General features: G+C 43.2%; 1 protein-coding gene across 5 annotated transcripts in view; it reads left to right on the forward strand.

The window, feature by feature from the left end:
• Positions 1-22,395, forward strand: part of LOC121290680 (Down syndrome cell adhesion molecule homolog) — a 548,723-nt gene that overhangs the window by 463,742 nt on the left and 62,586 nt on the right. For all 5 annotated transcript variants that reach the window (XM_041211452.1, XM_041211450.1, XM_041211451.1 and 2 more), the window contains exons 20-22: positions 120-273; positions 1,258-1,375; positions 2,021-2,184. In XM_041211452.1, the coding sequence (XP_041067386.1) occupies positions 120-273; positions 1,258-1,375; positions 2,021-2,184 (436 nt within the window). The remainder of the gene's footprint in view (positions 1-119; positions 274-1,257; positions 1,376-2,020; positions 2,185-22,395) is intronic.

Raw genomic sequence — 22,395 nt, forward strand, 5'->3', positions numbered from 1 at the left:
AGGGACCGTACTAATTACCTTCTGGATTGTTTGACAAGTTACGGTGAAAAGCGAAAGCCTTAACAGATCTCGGGTTTCATTGCGACACAAGTAAGTGTCTTAATTGTTTTCTTTCCCAGATAATCAGCGAATTTGAAGCCTCGCCAGACGCATTTTACTATCGCATCCCCAACCTCAGCCAGAACCGCCAGTACAGTATCTGGGTTGTTGCAATCACTGCGGCTGGGAGGGGGAACTCCAGTGAGATCATTACAGTGGAGCCACTAGCCAAAGGTAATGTTCCAGCGTAGCACTGATGATATTTAATTCTTCATTTGTCGGATCAATTCCCCACTGGAGCATCCTGTGCTGCATGAGTCTTATTTCTTACTTTCATTTGTTGTCCTTAATGATAAATGTGATCCCAGAGCCCACCCCGTGTTTAAATTCTGTCCATAGCTGGCAAGTGCAATATTTCCCCAGCCACTATTTTAATGAAAGTGTCCAAAAAAAATCGAGAAGCGATTTATTCTCCTTAATGTCCTGATGTATTTTTTTTAATATATGGCACTTCCGTTATTTTAGGATTTGAAAGTTCTTTTGTGCATCCTTTATTTCAGGTCACTTTAGGGAAGGGTAGGTACGCTAGACCCCTGTAGGCTCCATTACAGTAATTCACCGCAATCAGTTCGATTCACAGTCAAAAGGCTGCCAGGAGAATGCACTTTGGAGCCCAATGAATAAGAACACAAGAAACACGAGCAGGAGTAGACCATTTGGCCCCTCAAGCCTGCTCTACCACCCAACAAGATCAAGGCTGATCTTCTACCTTAACTCCACTTTCCCACACTATCTCCTTGTCCCTTAATTCCCGGTGCATCCAAATACCCATCAATCTCTGTCTTGAATATACCCAGTGACTAAGCATCCAAGGCCCCCTGGGCTAGAGAATTCCAAAGATTCACAAACCTTTGAGATGAAGAAATTTCTCCTCCCCTCGGTCCTAAATTGGTGACTCCTAATGATGAGACTGTGACCCCATGTTCTAGATTTCCCAGCCAGAAGAAACAACCACTCAGCATCAACCCTGTCAAGCATCCTTAAGAATTTTATTTCAATTAGGCCGCCTCTCACTCTTCTAGACATCAGGGAATATAGGCTTAACCTACTTCCGTTGATGTTGTTGATCCCCTCCTCCATCAACCTCCATTCTATGGTTAGGTGAAAGGCCCAAAAGTCGGGTTAAGATTTTAACCCCGATGTTGTGGTTGTTATCAGCACCGGCCCGGATCCTAACATTCAGCGGCACCGTGACAACGCCATGGATGCGAGATATCGTGCTGCCATGTAAAGCGGTTGGAGACCCAGCGCCCACAGTCAAATGGATGAAGAACAGGTAAACAGGGAGACTACACCTGGCGTAGGAAGCTGCAGCTTCAAAATTGGGAGCCTCAACATGCACCAAATCAGCGAAAGAAGCATGTGGCTGGCGCAGCATGTTTGTACTCCCTGGGCGATGAGAATGGGCAAGTACACGTCCTTAAACATTGGCCGGGCAACGTTGACCCCCGTCCCACTGGCTGGAAAGTTGTGGACAACCCTGCCTCGGCCAGTTCTGGGTGCCCCGACTGGATTCTACATGCATTAAACGATGAAAGGCCTGGCGTCAGTGCTCGTGTCCATTGAAGATCCTGCCAGCAAGTGCTACTGGCCAATCAGAGGGCCATCAGCTCTTCAGTCTCAGCAGCACCACAGGGAGTGGTGGCCGCTGCTGGGACTGTAACCAGGCAGGAGGAGGTTTGATGGAGGAGCCCAGGTGAGTGGGGGGGGCGTCGACCTCACTGGGTCCAGTCAGATAGGCCCCAGGGATGGATGGGGTAGGGTCCTTGGTGAAGGTGGGATAGGTGCTTAGGGGGGGATGAGGGGAGGTGGACCTTGCCACTGGGGAGACCTGAACCAAACTTTGTACCACAATTTGCGCTACATGTATTTGTTATTGTACATGGTCAAATTGATACCCATTGCTTTTTCTCTGGTTTAGTAATGGAACGCCCACCCCTGTCCTGATTGATGGGCGCAGGAGCATCTTTAACAATGGAAGCTTTGTCATCCGTACTGTAAAAGCAGAGGATTCTGGGTACTACAGCTGCGTGACAAGTAATAACTGGGGATCAGATGAAATTCTCCTCAACCTACAGGTGCAAGGTGAAGAGCCTTCATTAGATGTGGCATCTGTTATGTTTTTTTATCTTCACAAACATCACTCAGAAGCCATTGTGGATTTTTTGTTCGGAGACCTGTGTTGGTGGCCATTTTATAACTCATGCTGTGGGCTTTATTCCTTATTGGTGAGCTATAGCCCAGTCAAAGGGCAAACCAGGGATCAGAAACAATGGCCCATGGTCTAAATGGCCCAGTTTCACAACAGACTGGGAATTTTTCACCATTTATAGAATAACAGAGTTAAGAAGGCACTGAAGGTGGTCATTCGGCCCATTGAGTCCATGCCGGCTCTTTTGTGCAGGAATCTTATTCATTCTTTAATGTGGAGCAGAAGACACTTTGAGGCAAATATTTGGTTACCTTGACAACCATTTAGTGGTATGCAGCTGATCCATCATTGGTGGTGGTATAAGATGCCTAAAATATGTACCAGACCCAAACTAAATGAACAAATAGATGTTCAGTGGGACATTGTACAATAATATCTAGAGCAAAGTTGATTGCTGTTGATTTGGGGCGACTGAATTTACATGGAAACCAAGTGCTTCCATATGAGGAAGAAATAAAGAAAAATAAACGACTTGCATTTATATAGCGCCTTTCATGACCTTGGGATGTCCCAAAGCATTTTTTGGAGTGTGGAAAATGTGGTAGCCAATGTGTGCACAGCAAGTCCCCACAAACTGCAATGTGATAAGGACCAGATAATCTGTTTTTTGATGTTGATCGAGGGATAAATATTGGTCAGGACACTGAGAAGAACTTCTTCAAAACAGTGCCATGGAATCTTTTACAGCCATCTGAGAGGGTGGAGGGGGAATGTGTGTGACAGATGATTAAAGGGTTTGATAGGGTAGATAGAAAGGAAAAAACTATTTCCTCTTATAGACAAAAGTCCAGAATAACTTTGAAATTAGAGCTCGGCTGTTCAAGAGTGAAGTCAAGAAGCACTTCCTCGCTCATAGCATTGTGGAGATCTGGAACATTCTTTCCCCCAAAAAGCTGTTGAGGCTAGCTCAATTGAAATTCCCTTTTTGGGGGAAATTTCAGCAAGTGTATTAAGGGTTATGGAACCAAGGCAGGTAGATTGAGTTAAGATACAGATAGTCATGAGCTAATTGAAAGGTGGTACACATCCAAGGTGCCAAATGGCCTTCTCCTGACCCTACCTTCCTCCAATATTCTTAGAACAGACTCATTCTGGACTTCTCCCATGCACCTTTTAATGGGACAGAGAAAGTAAAGCTATAGTTGTACTTTCAAATAATTCGCAATTGCTGGACAAGGGGATAAAAGGGTTGGGAAGAGACAATGGCCTAGTGATAATGTCACTGGACTAGGAATCCAGAGACATGGGTTCAAATCCCACCACGGCAGCTGGTGGAATTTAAATACAATTAATAAATCTGGAATTGAAAATACCGGTCTCGATTATTGTAAAAATCCATTTGGTTCATCAATCCCCTTTAGGGAAGGAAATCTTCCATCCTTACCTGGTCTGGCCGACTAGATATGACTCCAGATCCATGGCAACATGGTTGGCTCTTATCTGCTCTCTGAAAAGACCTAGCAAGCCACTCAGTTCAAGAGCAATTGGGGATGGGCAACAAATGCTGGCCTTCCCAGTGACGTTAACATCCCATGAAAGAATAAATACAACATGATGGTTGTAATTAGAATGGGTTACTCGGAAGGGTAGTTGATAGCTGGCCACTGGATTTACTGAAACAATCACTTGCACACTGTTACAGAAACATAGTGAAGAATAGGATGAAATTGGTCTAGGGCCTCCTTTTCTCAAAGTAATCTTTCATCTTGTGCCCTTGATGTTTCATCATTGGCATTGAGAAACTTCGGAGATGTTTACCCACCGAATATCTTGAATATCATGGTGTGTGGTACAAGAAGATCCAATAAAAGAAAGAAAGACCTGCATTTATGTAGCACCTTTCACCAGCACTACAGGCAATGAAGTACTTTTGAAATGTAGTCAATGTTTTAGGAAATGCAGCAACCAATTTGTGCACAGCAATCTCCCTCAAGCTGCAGTGTGATAATGACCAGGAAATTTGATTTTTTTTGGTGATTTTGATTGAGGGATAAATATTGGGCAGCACACAAGGGATATCTCTCCTATACTCTTCTTCAGGAGAGAGCCAGGGATCCTTTACATCCATCTAAGAGATCAACACCTCATCTGAGAGACAGCACCTCCAAGGGTGCTAAGAACATCAGAGCATAGGATTTAGGAGTGGAATAGGCCGTTCAGCCCTTTGACCCTGCTCTGCCATTCAATAAGATCATGGCTGACCTGGTTGTGATCTCAACTCCACTTTGCCATCTGCCTCCCATAACCCTTGACTCCCTTGTCTGTCAAAAATCTGTCTAACTCTGCCTTTAACAAATTCAATGACTCAATCTCCACTGCTTTCTGGTGAAGAGAATTCCACATACTAAGTACCCTTCGAGAGAAAGAATTTCTCCTCATCTCCATCTTAAATGGTAGACCTCTTATTCTTAAATTGTGCCCCCTGGTTCTAGTCTCCCCCACAAGTCGGAACATCTTCCTGGTATCTACCCTATCAAATCCCCTCAGGATCTTATATGTTTCAATAAGATTACCTCTCATTCTCATGCATGGGAGAAGTCCAGAATGAGTCTGCCTCTAAGACCATTGGAGGAAGATAGGATCAGGAGAAAGCCATTTAGCCCCTTGGGCCTGTACCACTTTTCAATTAGCTCATGGCTATCTGTACCTTAACTCAATCTACCTGCTTCAGTTCCGTAACTCCAACCTGCCCAACCTCTCTTCATAAGATAAGCCCCTCATCCCAGGAATGAGTCGAGTGAACCTTCTCTATGCTGCTTCTAATGCAATTATATCTTTTCTCAAATAAGGAGGCCAAAACAATCCAGCTGTGGTCACACCAAGGTCCTGTACAGCTGCAGTAAAACTTCCATACTAATATTCCATTCCCCTTGCAATAAATGCTGACATTCCATTTGGCTTTCCTAATTAATTGCTGTACCTGCAAACTAACTTTTTGTAATTCATGTACAAGGACACCCAGATCTCTGTGTACTGCAGAATTCTGCAATCTCTCTCCATTTAAATAATATGCTGCTTTGCTATTCTTCCTGCCAAAATGGAGATGTTCACATTTCCCCACATTATACTCCATCTGCCAAATCTTTGCTCACTCACGTAACCTGTCTATATCCCTTTGCAGACTGTCTACCACCTCTTAACCACTTACTTTCCTACCTTTCTCGACAACATTGGCAAATTTAGCTACTATACGTTTGGTACCTTCAAAAAAATCATTGATGTAGATTGTAAAAGTTTGAGGCCCTAGCACTGATTCCCATGGCACTCCACTTATCACATCCTTCCAGTGCAAAAAAAGATCCATTTATCCCACCCATTTCTGCTTCCTGTTAGCCAACCAATCTTTTATCCATGCCAATATGTTACACCCTATACCATGTGATCTTATTTTGTGTAGTAACCTTTGATGTAGTACCTTATCAAATGCCTTCTGGAAATCCAAGCACAGCACATTTACAGGTTCCCCTTTATCCACCTTGCTTCTGCTTCTTAAAAAGAACTCTGATTTCCCTTTCACAAACCCATTTTGACTCTGCCTGACCAAAGTATGATTTTCTAAGTATCCTGCTATGACCTCCTTAATAACGGATTCAAACAATTTTCCATTGACAGATGTTAGGCTAACTGGCCTGTAGTTTCCTGCTTTCTGCCTCTCTCCTTTCTTGAAAGTGTCACTTTAGCTATTTTCCAATCCACTGTGACCTTTCCAGAGTCTAAGGAATTTTGGAAGATTATAACCAATCCACCCACTATCTCTGCAGTCACTTCTTTTAAGACTCTAGGATGCAGGCCATCTGGTCCAGTGGACCAGCTTTTAGGTCCAATAGTTTTCCCAGCACCTTTTTCCTAGTGATCAAGATTGTTTTAAGTTCTTCCCAACCATTCACACCTTGATTCTCAAGTATCTTTGGGAAGTTTTCCAAGTCTTCTATAGTGAAGACAGACATAAAATACCTGTTCAATGCCTCTGCCATTTCCTTGTTTTCCATTATCAATTCCCCAGACTCACTCTGTAGATGTCCAGTACTAGCTTTTGTTATTCTTTTCCTATTTAAATACTTGTAGAAACTCCTACTATCGGCTTTTATATTACTAGCTAGCTTTCTTTAATACTTTTCTTACTCTCCCTTTATAATTTTTAGTCATTCTTTGCCGATTCTTAAAATTTGACCAATCTGCTGATTTACCACTAATCTTTGCAGATTTGTGTAGTGTTTCTTTCCATTTGACACTATCCTTAACTTCCTTATTCAGCCACCGATGATGCATCCTTCTCAAAGAGTCTTTCTTTCTCACTGGGTCTACCACTGTAACTTTACCTTCCTACCTCAACTCAGTTTCCCAATTCACTTTCACTAGACCTATTTTCATACCCTTATAGTGACCTTTACTCAGGTTTAAAACACTAGTCTTAGTCTCACACATCTTCCTTTCAAACTGAACATGAATTTCTATCACGTTATGATTGCTGTTGCCTAGAGGCTTCTTTACTATGAGGCTATTGATTAATCCTGTCTCATTGCTCAATGACAGGTCTAGGCTATCCTGCTCCCTGATTGACTTTAGAATGTACTGCTCAGAGAAATTGTCCCAAATACACTCTTTGAACTCATGGTCCAGGTTCCCTCTGCCAATCTGATTCACCCAATCTACATGTAAATTAAAATCACCCATGATTTTTGCCATAACTTTCTTACACATCCCATTTATTTCTCCCTGTATACCCTGTCTTAACGTGTGACTACTGTTAGGGGGTCTATAGACTGCTCCCACAGGTGACTTCTTACATTTACTATTTCTTATCTCTATCCAACTGATTCTACATCTTGTTCTTTTGAGCTAAGGTCACCTCTCACTACTGTACTAATGACATCCTTAATTAATAGAGTTACCCTGTCACCTTTTCCTAGCTTCCTATCTTTTTGAAATGTCAGCCTCGGTCCCAGCCTTGCAACAATGTTTCGGTAATTGACTGTCAGGTCATACATATTTATCTTTATCTGTGCAAACAATTCATCCATTTTGTTGCAAACGCTGCACACTCACACAAATCCTTTAATTTTGTCCTTTGCCATTTTTGCACGCTCCAGCCTTATCTGCATGTACACTCTTATGTTTGTACTCTCTGTCCCTGCACTCTGGTTATCATTACCCAAATTGCTACCCTGCTCTATTACCTTGTTGTTTCCCTTTGATTTACTACATCTCCCCTTGGATGATCCCTTCCTCCCGCTATTTAGTAAAAAGTCCTCCCTACCACCCTAGTTATGCAACTCGCCAGAACACTGGTCCCAGCATGACTCAGATGAAAACCGTCCCAACAGTACAGCTCCCACTTTCCCCAGTACTGGTGCCAGTGCCCCATGAATCGAAACCATTTCCTCCACACCAGTCTTTGAACCACGCCTTCATCTCGCTAATCTTATTCAATCGAAACCATTTCCCCCACACCAGTCTTTGAACCATGCCTTCATCTCGCTAATCTTATTCACCCTACGCCAATTTGCTCATACTTCAGGTAATAATTCAGATATTACCACCTTTGAGGTTCTGCTTTTTAATTTGGTCCCTAGCTGCTCGTACTTTCTAAGCACAAGTTCTTTCTTAGTACTACATATGGCATTGGTAACAACATGGATCACAACAACTGAATCCTCCCTTTTCCCACTGCAAGTTCCTCTCCATCCCCGAGCAGTTGCCCTGAACGCTGGCACTAAGCAGACAACACGGCCGTCTGGACTCGTGCTCTCGGCTGCAGGGAACTATATGTATCCCTCTGACTATACTGTCCCCTTCTATTACTACATTCCCATTAACTCTTTCTGCTTGAATGGCTTCTGGTGCCATGGTCAGTTTGCTCATCCAGCTTACAGCTCTCGCATTCATCCAAATAGATTGCAAGAACCTCAAATCTATTGGTCAAATGCAAAGGCTGAGGCTCCTCCGCTTCTACCTTCTGGGTCCCCATACCTGCTTCACTCATAGTCGCACTCTCCTGTTCCTGACCACTGACCAAATCAGAAGGCCAAATCCTAAGGGGTGTGACTGCCACCTGGAACAAAGTGTCTAGGTCACTACTGCCCTCCCTGATGCATCGCTGTGTCTGCAGCTCAGCCTCCAGCTCAGTGATTCTGACCGCAGACACTTAATGTAGATGTATTTTACTGTGGATCACACTGTTGCCAGGACTCCCACATTCTACAATCTAAATACATTACCCGCCTTGTCATCTTTATCATGTGTTAATTAATATATTATTATTTTTTTCAATTAATTTATAAACCCTACTCCCAATAGGCTTTATTAATGCTAGTAAAGTTTGCTAATACAATGAAACCTTACAATTATGAAAAAAGACTGCACAAGTTTTGAAAATAAATTACCAAAATACTCACCAACCAATCATTTACCTGTTTCTCTGTGATATCACTCTTTGATCTTTTCTTTCATGATGTGGTTAGCTCTCTATGCAGTCCCCACCACTCTCAGGCTGTTTAGTGAAGTCTCTGCCACTCTCACACTCTTTATGAAGTCTCAGCAACTATCGTGCTGTTTTATGAAGTCTCCGCCACTCTCCCACTCTTTATGAAGACTCCACCACTCACTTGCTCTTTATGAAGTCTCCTTCACTCTCCCACTCTTTATGAAGTTTCTGCCACTCTTGCACTCTTGATGAATTCCCCACTGCTCTCCCACTCTTTATGAAGTCTCCATCACCCTCACGCTCTTTATGAAGACTTCGCCATTCTCTCGCTCTTTATGAAGTGACATTCTCCAGCATCGTGCTAATAAGCATAGGAATAGGAGGATAGATCGATTAAACGCATGGCTGGAGAACTGGTGTAGGAGGGAGTGCATCAGATTTCTGAGGCATTGGGACCAGTCCTTGGGCAGGCGGGTCCTGTACAAACTGGATGGGTCACATCTTAACGGGACTGGGACTGATATACTCACAGGGAAATTTGCTAGTGCTGTTGGGGTGGGTTTAAACTAGCTTGTCAGGGGGTGGGAACCTGAGGGGTGGCCCAAACTGAAGAAAGTAAAGTTGGTAACAGGAAATAGTAGTGAGACTAGAAAGCAGGAAAAACAAAGCAGAGATTGAGTACGCTTTGAATGCTGAATGATGTTAAAAAGACAAAGTTAAGGGCACTCTACCTGAACGCAGGCAGCATTCACAATAAGGTAGTTGATCTGAAGGCACAAATAGAGGTAAAGGGGTATAATATAATTGTCATTACAGAAACATGGCTGATAGTGACCAAGACTGGGAGCTGAATATTCAAGGATATTCAACGTTTAGGAAGGACAGACAAGAAGGGAAAGGAGGTGAAGTTGCACTGATAATAAGGGATGGGATCAGTGCATTAGTAAGGGAGGGTGTCAGATTGGAAGAACAATGTGTGGAATCTGTTTGGGTGGAGCTAAGAAACAGCAGAGGGCAGCAGACATTTGTTGGAGGTGTTTGTCGGTCACCAAATATTAATGGTAATGTGGGGCATGGTATTAATCAGGAGATGAGAGAAGCATGTAGCATGGGCAATACAGTAATCATGGGTGACTTCAATCTGCATATAGACTAGGTAAACCAATTGAGCACTAATGCTGTGGAAGACAAGTTTCTGGAGTGTGTTAGCGATCGTTTTCTGGAGCAGTTTGTGGAGGAGACAACTAGAGGATAAGCTATTTCACATCTAGTATTATGTCATGAAAAAGGGCTAATTAATAACCTTGTTGTGAAAGAACCTTTAAGGATGAGTGACCACAATATGATAGAATTTTATATTTGAAAGAGAGGTACTTCACTCTGAAGCAAGGGTGTTAAAGTTGAATAAAGGAAATTATGAAGGCATGAGGGACAAATTGACTGAAGTGTATTGGGAAAATACATTAAAAGGTATGACTGTACATAGGCAATGGATGGTCTTCAGTGAACTATGACATAGCTTACAGCATCTATACATTCCTTCAAGGTGCAAATCCCCAAAAAAGACAGTCAACTGTGGCTGATAAAGAAAGTTAAGGATTGTATAAGATTAAAAGAAAAGGCTTATAAAGTTGTCAGAAGTAGTAGCAAACCTGAGGATTGGGAAGTTTTTAGAATACAGCAAAGGAAGACCAAGAAACTGGTAAAGAAAGGGAGAATAGAATACGAATGCAATCTAGCAAAAAGCATAAAATGGACTGTAAAAGCTTCTATAGGTATGGAAAAAGGAAGCTTTTAGCTAAGGCAAATGTGGGTCCATTACAGGCAGAGTCAGGAGAATTCATAATGGGAAATAGAGAAATGGCAAAGAAGCTAAATGATTACTTTGTGGCTGTCTTCACTGAGGAAGATACAGGAAACCTCCCAGATTTAGAGATCCAAGGGACTAGGGAGAATGTGGAGTTAAGGAAATTAGAAAAAGTAAGAAGGCTGTATTGGAGAAACTAACGGGACTGAAAGTTGATATGTCCCCAGGACCTGATATTCTGCATCTCAGAGTGTTGAAAAGTTGCTATAGAGATAATGGATGCACTGGTGATCATTTCCCAAGATTCTATAGGTTCTGGAATGGTTCCTGGAGATTGGAAGGTAGCAAATGTCAACCCACTATTTAAGAAGGGAGGGAAAGAGAAAACAGGGAACTACAGACTTGTTAGCCTTACATCAGAGGCAGGGGAAATGCTAGAATCAATTATAAAGGATGTGATAAATGGATACTTGGGTAATCATGATCAGGTAAAGAAAGGGAGAATAGAATATGAATGCAATCTAGCAAAAAGCATATAATTGAACTGTAAAAGCTTCTATAGGTATGGAAAAAGGAAGCTCTTGGCTCAGATAAATGTGGTTCATTACAGGCAGAGTCAGGAGAATTCATAATGGGGAATAGAGAAATGGCAGAGAAGCTATATGATTACTTCATGTCTGTCTTCACTGAGAAAGCTACAGGAAATCGCCCAGATTTCGAGATCAAATGGACTAGGGAGAATGTGGAGTTGAAGGAAATTAGTATAAGTAAGAAGGTTGTATTGGAGAAATTAATGGGACTGAAAGTTGATAAGTCCCCAGGACCTGATATTCTGCATCCCAGAGTGTTGAAAGGTTGCTATAGAGATAGTGGATGCACTGGTGATTATTTCCCAAAATTCTATAGATTCTGGCATGATTCCTGGAGACTGGAAGGTAGCAAATGTCACCCCACTATTTAAGAAGGGTGGGAAAGAGAAAACAAGGAACTACTGACCTGTTAGCCTTACATCAGTGGTATGGAAAATGCTAGAATCAATTATAAAGGATTTGACAAATGGGTACTTGGATAATCATGACCTAATTGGGCATGTCAGCATGGATTTACGAATGGGAATTCATGTTTGATGAACTTGTTGGAATTTTTTGAGGATGTTACTAACAAAATTGATAAAAGAGAGTTGATGGACATAGTATACTTGGATTTTCAGAAGGCTTAAGATAAAGTCCCTGACAGGAGGTTGATTAGCAAAATAAAAGCACATGGAATAGGAGGCAATATACTGGCATGGATTAAGGATTGACTAACAGGCAGAAAACAGAGTAGGAATAAACGGGCCATTCTTGCATTGGCAGGATGCAACTAGTGGGATACTGCATGGATCACTGCTTGGGCCCCAGCTGTTCACAATTTAAATCAATCATTTGGTTGTGGGGACCAAATGTAATATTTCCAAGTTCGCAGATGATACAAAGCTAGGTGAGAATATGTGTTGTGAGGAAGATGTAAAGCGGCTACAGGAGGATTTGGACAGACTTAATGAGTGGGCAAGAATATGGCAGATAGAATATAATGTGAAAAAATGCGAGGTTATCCACTTTGATGGAAGGAACAGACAGCGTGTTTCCTAAATGGTAAGGGATTATAAGGTATAGACGCACAAAGGGACCTGGGTATCCTTGCCCATAAGTCACTGAAAGTTAACATGCAAGTGCAGCAGGCAATTAGGAAGGCTAATGGAATGTTAGCCTTTATCACAAGAGGATTTAAGTACAGGAATAGTGAAGTCTTCCTTCACTTGTATAGAAGTTTGGTTAGACTGCACCTGGAGTACTCTGTGCAGTTTTGATTCCCTTACTTCGGAAAGCATATTATTGCCATAGAGAGAGTGCAATTAGAGAGAGAGAGTTCACCAGGGATGTTGTTCCAGGGATGGCGGTACTGTCTTATGAAGAGTGATTGGGGAAACTGAGCCTGTATTCTCTAAAGTTTCAAAGAATGAAAGGTGATCTCATTGAAACCTATAAAATACTTCAAGGAATAGACAGGGTAGATGCAAGTAAGATGTTTCCCCTGGCTGGGGAGTCTAGAACCAGGGTACACAATTTCAAAATAAAGGGGAAGCCACTGAGGACCGAGATGAGGAGAAATTTCTTTACTCAGCGGGTTGTGAATCTTTGGAATTCTCCACCCCAGACGGCCAGGGAAGCTCAGTCATTGAGTGTTTAAGGTAGAGATTGATAGATTTTTGATTAATAATCACGTAAAGGATTATGGGGATAGGGTGGGTAAGGAGCATTGAAATATTCGATCAGCCATGATCGTAGTGAATGGTGGAGCAGGCTTGATGGGCTGAATGGCCTTCTCCTGTTCTTATGTTCCTATGAAGTCTCTGCTGCTCTCTGACTCTTCATGAAATCTCCATTGCTTTCGCGCTCTTCATAAAGCCTTCTCCATTTTCCCGCTCTTTATATCTCTCACGCTATTTATGAAGCTTCCATCATTCTCGCGCTGTTTATGAACTCTATGCTGTTCTCTTGCTTTTGATGAAGTCCCCGTTGCTCTCCCATCTTTATGAAATCTCCATCACTCTCGCGCTCTTCACAAAGTCTCCATCACTCTCGCGCTCTTTAAGATATCTCTGCCACTCTCCCGTTCTTTACGAAATCTCTGCCACTCTCCCGTTCTTTACAAAATCTCTGTCATTCTCTCGCTCATTATGAAGTCTCTGTCACTCTCTCGCTCTTTATGAAATCTCTGTCACTCTCTTGCTCTTTATGAAGTCTCTGTCACTCTCTCGCTCTTTATGAAATCTCTGTCACTCTCTTGCTGTTTACGAAACCTCTGTCACTCTCTCGCTCTTTAGAAATCTCTGTCACTCTCTTGCTCTTTATGAAGTCTCTGTCACTCTCTCGCTCTTTACAAAATCTGTCACTCTCTCGCTCTTTATGAAGTCTCTGTCACTCTCTCGCTCTTTATGAAATCTTTGTCACTCTCTTGCTCTTTATGAAGTCTCTGTCACTCTCTCGCTCTTTATGAAATCTCTGTCACTCTCTCGCTGTTTATGAAATCTTTGTCACTCTCTTGCTCTTTATGAAATCTTTGTCACTCTCTTGCTCTTTATGAAGTCTCTGTCACTCTCTCGCTCTTTATGAAGTCTCTGTCACTCTCTCGCTCTTTATGAAATCTTTGTCACTCTCTTGCTCTTTATGAAGTCTCTGTCACTCTCTCGCTCTTTATGAAGTCTCTGTCACTCTCTCGCTCTTTATGAAATCTTTGTCACTCTCTTGCTCTTTATGAAGTCTCTGTCACTCTCTCGCTCTTTATGAAATCTCTGTCACTCTCTCGCTGTTTACGAAATCTCTGTCACTCTCTCGCTCTTTAGAAATCTCTGTCACTCTCTCGCTCTTTATGAAGTCTCTGTCACTCTCTCGCTCTTTAGAAATCTCTGTCACTCTCTTGCTCTTTATGAAGTCTCTGTCACTCTCTCGCCCTTTACAAAATCTGTCACTCTCTCACTCTTTATGAAGTCTCTGTCACTCTCTCGCTCTTTATGAAATCTCTGTCACTCTCTTGCTCTTTATGAAGTCTCTGTCACTCTCTCGCTCTTTATGAAGTCTCTGTCACTCTCTTGCTCTTTACGAAATCTGTCACCCTCTCCCTCTTTACGAAATCTCTGTCACTGTCTTGCTCTTTATGAAATCTCCTCTGCTCTCCCGCTCTTTGTGAAGTCTCTGCTGCTCTCTTGCTCTCTATGAATTCTCTGCCACTCTCACACTCTTCGTTAAGTCTCTGTCGGTCTTGCGGTCTTTATGAAACCTCTGACGTTCTCCCTCTCTTTATGAAGTATTCACTACTCTCACGCTCTTTGTAAGAAGGAATCCCTCTGTAATCTACTGAAGTGTCAGACATGACTTTTTTGTACTGAAGTCCTGGGCCTGAATTTTACGTGCCCCCGAGGGGCATGTTTCTCACTGCGGATGCACCTAAAATAGGGTGGGCGCCCATTCCACTTCCTTCCCGCCCACCCTGGAACTCATCCCCATAATAGGGGCGGGCAGTTGCCTGCCATATTAAAATGACTAATTAAGGGTCAATTAGGCTTGTTATCAAGCTTGATAATATACTGCCCACACCATAATACAATTGGCATAGGCAGCAGGGCAGGAGTGGAAAGCCTGATTTTTAACCTGAAATGTTTGAGGCGGGGGTGGGGTAGCTCTTTGCAGGCTGCTCTTGACGATGGCATGGCACCCCCTCCTTGGACTGAACCCCTCTCTTTGTCCTACCCACTCCCTCTTCCAAACGCACCCTCTCCCCACCACTGCCCCTGTCCCTAACACTCCCAAACCCACCCAGCCCAAGACCTTGGACTTAACTTCGCCGAGGATCCTAGGCCTTGGGCTCCACACCTCACCTGCAGTTCCATCAACGGCCACTGGTGCCTTCCTGGCACTGCTGGGATTGATGGAGCTGTTGGCCAATCCAATTGGCCAGAGGTCAGGGTTTTGCTCCAATGATGGGGGTGGGGGTGGGGGGGGGGGGTGGCGGAGGGGGGGAAGCCCCAATCAGCCCTGGTTAATGAGCCCCACTGCACTTTATAGCTGCAAGGCTGCTAAGTGTAGCGCCAATGTGGTTCGGAGCAGTATTTCCTAGTTTTTATTGTTTTTTCCTTCTGAGTTATTATTATACAGCCCCTGGAGTGGCTCAGATGCAAGAGTGCTTACAGCTGGCGTTTAGAGAAAATGGGCATAATAACTGGCTAGGGGAACTGAATGGTACATTTGGGCCTCATACTCAGACCTATGTATTATGGAGGAGATTTAAATGCTACTGATAACCAGCTGTGAGATCAACTAGGCTGGAATGACCTTCTGATGAATACAACCTCACATATTTCTGCGCTGATCAAGGTGAAGATTGTTATTGCTGAGAAATGGATCATTTTAGGCCCACACTGTCGAACATCCAGGTCAGCGCTAGCATATATTACCTTTGTTTAAAGTCACAGCGCAGTCGCTGACCTTGATCACAGAATCACAGAGTTGTTTCAGCACAGAAGGAGGCCATTTGGCCCATTGTGTCTGCACCTGTGATGCTCATGGATTGATTTTAGCCATCTGGATTGATTAGGTGAAGCCAGCAATCACCACGCTAGCCTTGGAAAATTATGTCTAAAAGCCAGTCATTTTCACCTCACCCTCAAGGCAGGGATCCCACAGGATTGGACAGAATGCCACCTTCACACCCCATCCATTATTCATTCAGTGGAGAGTAAAATCAGAAGGGTGTAAAATCAATATGGCACCTGGTCCTGTTAGTGTCTCGAGAGGCAGGCTTGATTAATATTATCTCTCAATGTTTGGTTCACACACGCAGTAACATTTGCCATCAATTCTGTCCTCCTGTTGCATCATTTTCCTTGCTGCTATGGTGAGCTATAGATATCAGGAATACTCTCCACATCAGACCATACTGTCCAATAGCTGTAAGGGTTTGTTCACAATGTTTCTTTTTCCCTCTATAGATAAATATTTTAACCTGGAATGTTGCAAGGAGGGATAACACAAAAGCTGTTGGAAAAGAATATGGTAGCATAATGGGTATGGTACTGGACAGGTAGAAAGTCTGCAATTGCCCTTGAGAAGGTGGCAGTGAGCTGTCTTCTTGAACCGCTGCAGTCCATGTGGTGCAGGTACACCCACAGTGCTGTTAGGGTGGGAGTTCCAGGATTTTGACCCAGAGACAGTGAAGGAATGGCAGATATATTTCCAAGACAGGATGGTGTGTGGCTTGGAGGGGAACTTGCAGGTGGTGGCATTCCCATCTATCTGCTGCCCTTGTCCTTCTAGGTGGTGAAGGTCATTGATTTGGAAGTTGCTGTTAAAGGAATCTGGGTGAGTTGATTAAAGACCTGGAGACATGAGCTCAAATCTCCTACAGTGGGTGGGGAACTTCAATTCAGTTAATTGTTAAATTAAGTAAATAATTGTCATAGAAACACAACTGGTCCTCTAGAGAAGGAAACCTGACGTCCTTACTCTGGCCTGTACGTGACTGCAAACTATAAGCCACAAGGACTGCTTGGCTGAAAAAAGTGATTCATCATCACCTTCTCCCAGGCAAGTAATTTGGATTTAATGAACCTCATCACACATTTTTCCAGAAATCCCCAGACACAATAGTTGTATTTAAGGGGAAGTGTGATGGCTGCATGAGTGAGAAAGGAATATAAGGATATGATGATGAGATGAGATGAGATAGAGTGGAAGGAAGCAAGTGTGGAACATAAACATCAGCATGGACCAATTGGGTCAAATGGCTTGTTTCTGTGGTTTAAATTTAATGGGATTCTATGTTTAATATTGACTCAGTGCATTGCCTGATGGCTGATTAGAGTTTGTTCAGGTTGTACCTAACAATCCCACCTTCTGGCAATATCATGAAACAAGGAAAGTGAACTCCATGGGGAAACAAACCTTTGAGGCCTTTGACTCTGGTGTTGTTAATGAGATGATAAATGCTGGAGCATTTAATGAGTATCGACACTGGTATTTTCATACAGTGTTAACCCTTGCAAAAGGTCAGCTGCACTCCTAATTACTTATGTGCCTGTAGTGACATTAAGCAAATGGACAGATCCTTGTGAAGTAATTTTGACATTATATTCTATTATTGATGTCCATTGCCTTGTAATGTAATTATCTCAGAACGTTTGGAGATCAGGCAAGTGGTGATGAAATTTGATTAACAAAGTTGGTGGTTAGTTATATTGGAAATTGTGATTATTGAATGCATAAATATATCAGAATAATCATTTGCTAATACAATTTGCTAGGAGCACTGTAAGCAATGATTGAATTAAAGATAGATCATGTATAAAGTGCAGGACGGAGTGAGAAAACATAAAGGATAATGCATAGGCTGGAGTATGTAAAGTGTAGGATAATGCACAGGCTGGATTGTGTAACATGCAGAATAACATAGGCTGGAGTATGTAATGTGTAGGATAACACAGGCTGGAGTATGTAACATGTAGAATAATGCACAGGCTGGAATGTGTAACATGCAGAATAACATAGCCTAGAGTATGTAATGTAAAGGATAACACAGGCTGGAGTATGTACCATTTAGAATAATGCACAGGCTGGAGTGTGTAACGTGTAAGATACTGCACAGGTTGGAGTTTGAATAATAGGAGTATGTAACGTGTAGGATACTGCATAGGCTGGAGTACGTAATGTGTCGGATACTGCACAGGCTGGAGTGTGACATATAGGATAGTGCACAGGCTGGAGTTTGTAATGTGTAGGGTAATGCACAGAGTCCAGAGGTTATTAGTAACAGGAGAATACATAGGCCTAGATTTTTCTTTACAGCAGGAATCCTGCCAGCACTGTGGTGGTGAGGCCTTTCCACCAGGGCATTTGCCAAGAAAGGGTTCTCAGGGTCGGCCTCATTTAGCTTTGTTTGTTCCTGAGATGTGTGTGTTGCTGGCTTGACCATTATTTGTTGCCCATCTCTAATTTCCCTTGAGAAGGTGGTGGGGAGCTGCCTTCTTGAACCGCTGCAGTCCATGTAGTATAGGTACACCCACAGTGCTGTTAGGGAGGGAGTTCCAGGATTTTGTCCCAGCGACAGTGAAGGAACGGTGATATAGTTTCAACTCAGGATGGTGTGCGACTTGAGGGGAAACCTGAAGGCAACGGTGTTCCCAAGCATCTGCTGCCCTTGTCCTTCTAGGTGGTGGAGGTCGTAAGTTTGCAAGGTGCTGTCGAAGGAGCCTTGGTGAGCTGCAGGAGTGCATCTTGTGGATGGCACACACTGCTGCAACTTTGTGTCAGTGGTGGAGGGTGTGAATGTTTATTGTTGTGGATGGGGTGCCAATTAAGCGGGCTGCTTTGTCCTGGATGGTGTTAAGCTTCTTGAGTGTTGTTGAAGCTGCACTCATCCAGGCAAGTGGAGACTATTCCATCACATTCCTAACTTGTGACTTGTAGAAGGTGGACAGGCTTTGGAAAGTCAAGAGGTGAGTTACTCACTGCAGAATTCCCATCCTCTGATGTGCACTTGTAGCCACAGCATTTTTATAGCTAGTCCAGTTCATTTTCTGGTCAAATGCTAACCTCCAAGATGTTGACAGTGGGGGATTCAGTTTTGGTAGTGCCACTGAATAGCAAGGGGTGATGGTTAGATTCGCTTTTGTTGGAGATGGTCTTTGCCTGGCATTTGTGTGGTGCATGTGTTACTTGCTACTTAGCAGCCCAAAGGTTTTGCTGCATTTGGACGTGGAGTGCTTCAGTATCTGAGGAGTCATGAATGGTGTTGAACATTGTGCAATCATCCGTGAACATCCCCATTTTTAACCTTATGATGGAAGGAAGGTAATTGATGAAGTAGCTGAAGAAGTTTATGCCTAGGACATTACTCTGAGAAACTCCTCCAGTGATGTCCTGGGACCAAAATGATTGACCTTCAACAACTGCAACCATCTTCCTTTGTGCTAGTTGTGACTCCAACCAGTGGAGAGTTTTCCCTTGATTCCCACTGACTCCAGTTTTGCTAGCGCTCCTTGATACCATGCTCAGTCAAATGCTGCATCACCTCACCTCTTGAGTTCAGCTCTTTGTTCCACATTTGGACCAAGGTTGTAATGAGGTCAGAAGTTGAGTGATCCTGGCGGGACCCAAACTGAACATCAGTGAGCAGGTTGTTGAGTAAGTGCCACTTCAGAGCACTGTTGACAGCATTTTCCATCACTTTGCTGATGATTGAGAGTAGACTGATGGAGCAGTAATTGGCTAGGTTGGATTTGTCCTGCTTTTACAATTTTCCACACTGCTGGATAAATTCCTACATTCTGTTGACATACTGGTGGTATTCCTGCCTGCACCAAGCAACCCATCTTGGGTGCAGGTGGATTATAGCTGTATCCAGGGTGTGAGATGTGGAGGGGGGGGTCATTTCCACTTAAAAATAAGTTGTGGGATTCAGGACCGTAAACAGCCACAATAATTAACAGGAGTGAGAAGGATTTAAACTATAGTTCCTTACTGTTGCCATTGTATCATGATTATATCACAAGACATGTAATCCATAAACCTAGAATAATAATCTGGAGAAACATTTCCAAATTCCATAATGGGAGTTTGATCATTTGATTTCAATATTTTAAAAATTCTGGACTAGAAAGCAGTAGCATCAGTAAAAAGTGACAATAAACGTATGGGATTGTGTTAAAAGTCTCGGGGGTCCATTTGGAAAGGAAACCTGCCATCCTCACCCAGTCTGGGTAAGACCCTCACCTCTTAGCAGACATCATCCCACTGTGCTCATTAGGATGATCTTGGACAAAATTCCCTGGGAGTGTTTCCAGACATGTCGACCAGGTGCTGGAGCTTAAGTGACATGAGAAGACCCACCCCCCCCAAACCTTTGCCTTTTCCCCTACATCCCCAAGCCCAGTTTATTTCACAATATTCAATGGACTGAGAACTCCAAATTATGTCCCCAACTCCAAATTATGTGAATGTCGAGAAAAGCCCACCATTAATAATCAGCAAGAGTCATAACGTTTTCAAGCTTGTGAGAGTCAAAAGGCCAGTTGGTAAAGTTTAAGTGTGAACATACAATCTGCTTATACCACATCACTGTCTGGGTAGATGGTGACATAGTGGTAATGTCACTGGACTAGTAATCCAGAGACCCAGGCAAATGCTCTGGGGACCTGTGTTCAAATCCCACCACAGCAGTTTGAAGTCTAGAATTTGAAGTTAGTCTCAGTAATGGTGAACATGAAACTATCATTGTAAAAACCCATCTGATTCACTAAAGGAAATCTGTCTAATCTGCTATCCTTACTCACTCTGGGCTATGTGTGGCTCCAGACCTACAGCAAAGCAGTTGACTCTTAGCTGTCCTCTGAAATGGCCTGGCAAGCCACTCAGTTGGGCAATAACTGCTGGCCTTGCAGTAATGCCCACATCCCATGAGAGACTGTATGTGATGGGTTAATCCTGGGTTAAAAAATATGTGCAAAATAACCACCAACATTGGAACCCAGTGCAATAGCATTAGATGCCTGTATACAGGCTTGTCCAAACTTTTCGCTTGGGAGGCCAGATTTTAATTCTTTCACACCCAGGAGGCAGATGAGCAAATTTCGGCAAGATAAGGCTTGGGACAATATTAAACATGAATTTAAAAAAAACAATGTGAAAGGAATAAATTGATCATTTTAAAAAAATTAATAAAAATGACCATTTTGCGTATTGTGCAATGAGATAGGATTACTGCTGAAAAAGGAGCCATGTCTAAGCTTTTTATCTTGTGCTCATCAAGACACTCGCAGGAATACCAATATAAGGGGAAAACAACAATTTGTACTGTATGTGAAGAGAGTGCTGATTGGTTGGCAAGTGGCATTGCCATGGAGAATGCACTACTGATGGTGACTGACGGTTAATTGCCAAGCATTGTTTGCAACTTAAATCAGGCAGCTTGGCCCTGATTGGTCAAGGCATTGCCCTGAGGAATGAGTCAGTGAATGGTTATCACTTATTTTGTTCGGCTAAAATAGGCGCATTGTGTGTATATGTTCATTCTGTCTGCAAAGAATAGGGCCTCGTGTATTAATATATGTAGCTTGCAGTACACAAAAGAAGAACAAAGAAAAGTACAGCACAGGAACAGGCCCTTTGGCCCTCCAAGCCTACGCCGATCATATTGCCTGTCAACTGAAACAATTTGCACTTCCGGGGTCCATATCCCTCTATTCCCATCCTATTCATGTAGTTGTCAAGCTGCCTCTTAAACACCACTATCGTACCTGCTTCCACCACCTCCTCTGGCAGCGAATTCCAGACACTCACTACCCTCTGCGTAAAAAACCTGCCCCGCACATCTCCTCTATAGTTTTCTCCTTTCACCTTAAATCTATGCCCCCTAGTAATTTAACCCTGGGAAAAAGCTTCTGACTATCTACTCTGCCCATACCACTCATAATTTTGTAAACTTCTATCAAGTCGCCCCTCAATCTCCGCCGTTCTAGTGAGAACAATCCGAGTTTTTCCAACCTCTCCTCATATCTAATAACCTCCAGACCAGGCAGCATCCTGGTAAACCTCCTTTGCACCCTCTCCAACACCTCCATATCCTTCTGGTAATGTGGCAACCAGAATTGCATGCAATATTCCAAGTGTGGCCTAACCAAGGTTCTATACAGCTGCAGCATGACTTCCCAGCTTTTATACTCAATGCCCCTGCCAATGAAGGCAAGCATGCCATATGCCTTCCTGACTACCTTATCCACCTGCGTTGCCACTTTCAGTGACCTGTGGACCTGTACACCCAGATCCCTCTGCCCGTCAATGCACTTAAGGGTTCTGCCATTTACGCAAACAAATGCTCCACACAGTGAGCCCGACTGACAATCTTAAATTGGTTCTCAGTGTAATTCTTAGCACATTGAGGATTATTTAGCGAATATTGTCCAACTGGGGATTCACATCTAATGTTGGACACTGTGGTTTGAGTTTTGAAAGCACAGGCTGATTGGGTACGGTCTGTACCTTGTACGTTGCGAACAGTGGCTGGGACATGCTGTTTGTTACGATCCTCCAGTTTTTGGGACGTACGGCCTACATACCTAGCATCACACTGGTACTGAAATTCATATACCACATTACTCATTTGTGTGATAGGCAGAACATCTTTTTGGCTTAACAGCAGCATCCTGTTGGTGGCGAATACCACTCGTGTTGCTACTGCATAGTGGCAGCGGGAAACTGCTAGCTTCACCTGTTGCTCAGATTTTTGAGATACCTTGCCCTTCCAGGGTAATCTGAGCAGGAC

Source organism: Carcharodon carcharias, chromosome 18 (assembly GCF_017639515.1).
Source record: "Carcharodon carcharias isolate sCarCar2 chromosome 18, sCarCar2.pri, whole genome shotgun sequence".
NCBI classification, from domain to species: Eukaryota; Metazoa; Chordata; class Chondrichthyes; order Lamniformes; family Lamnidae; genus Carcharodon; species Carcharodon carcharias.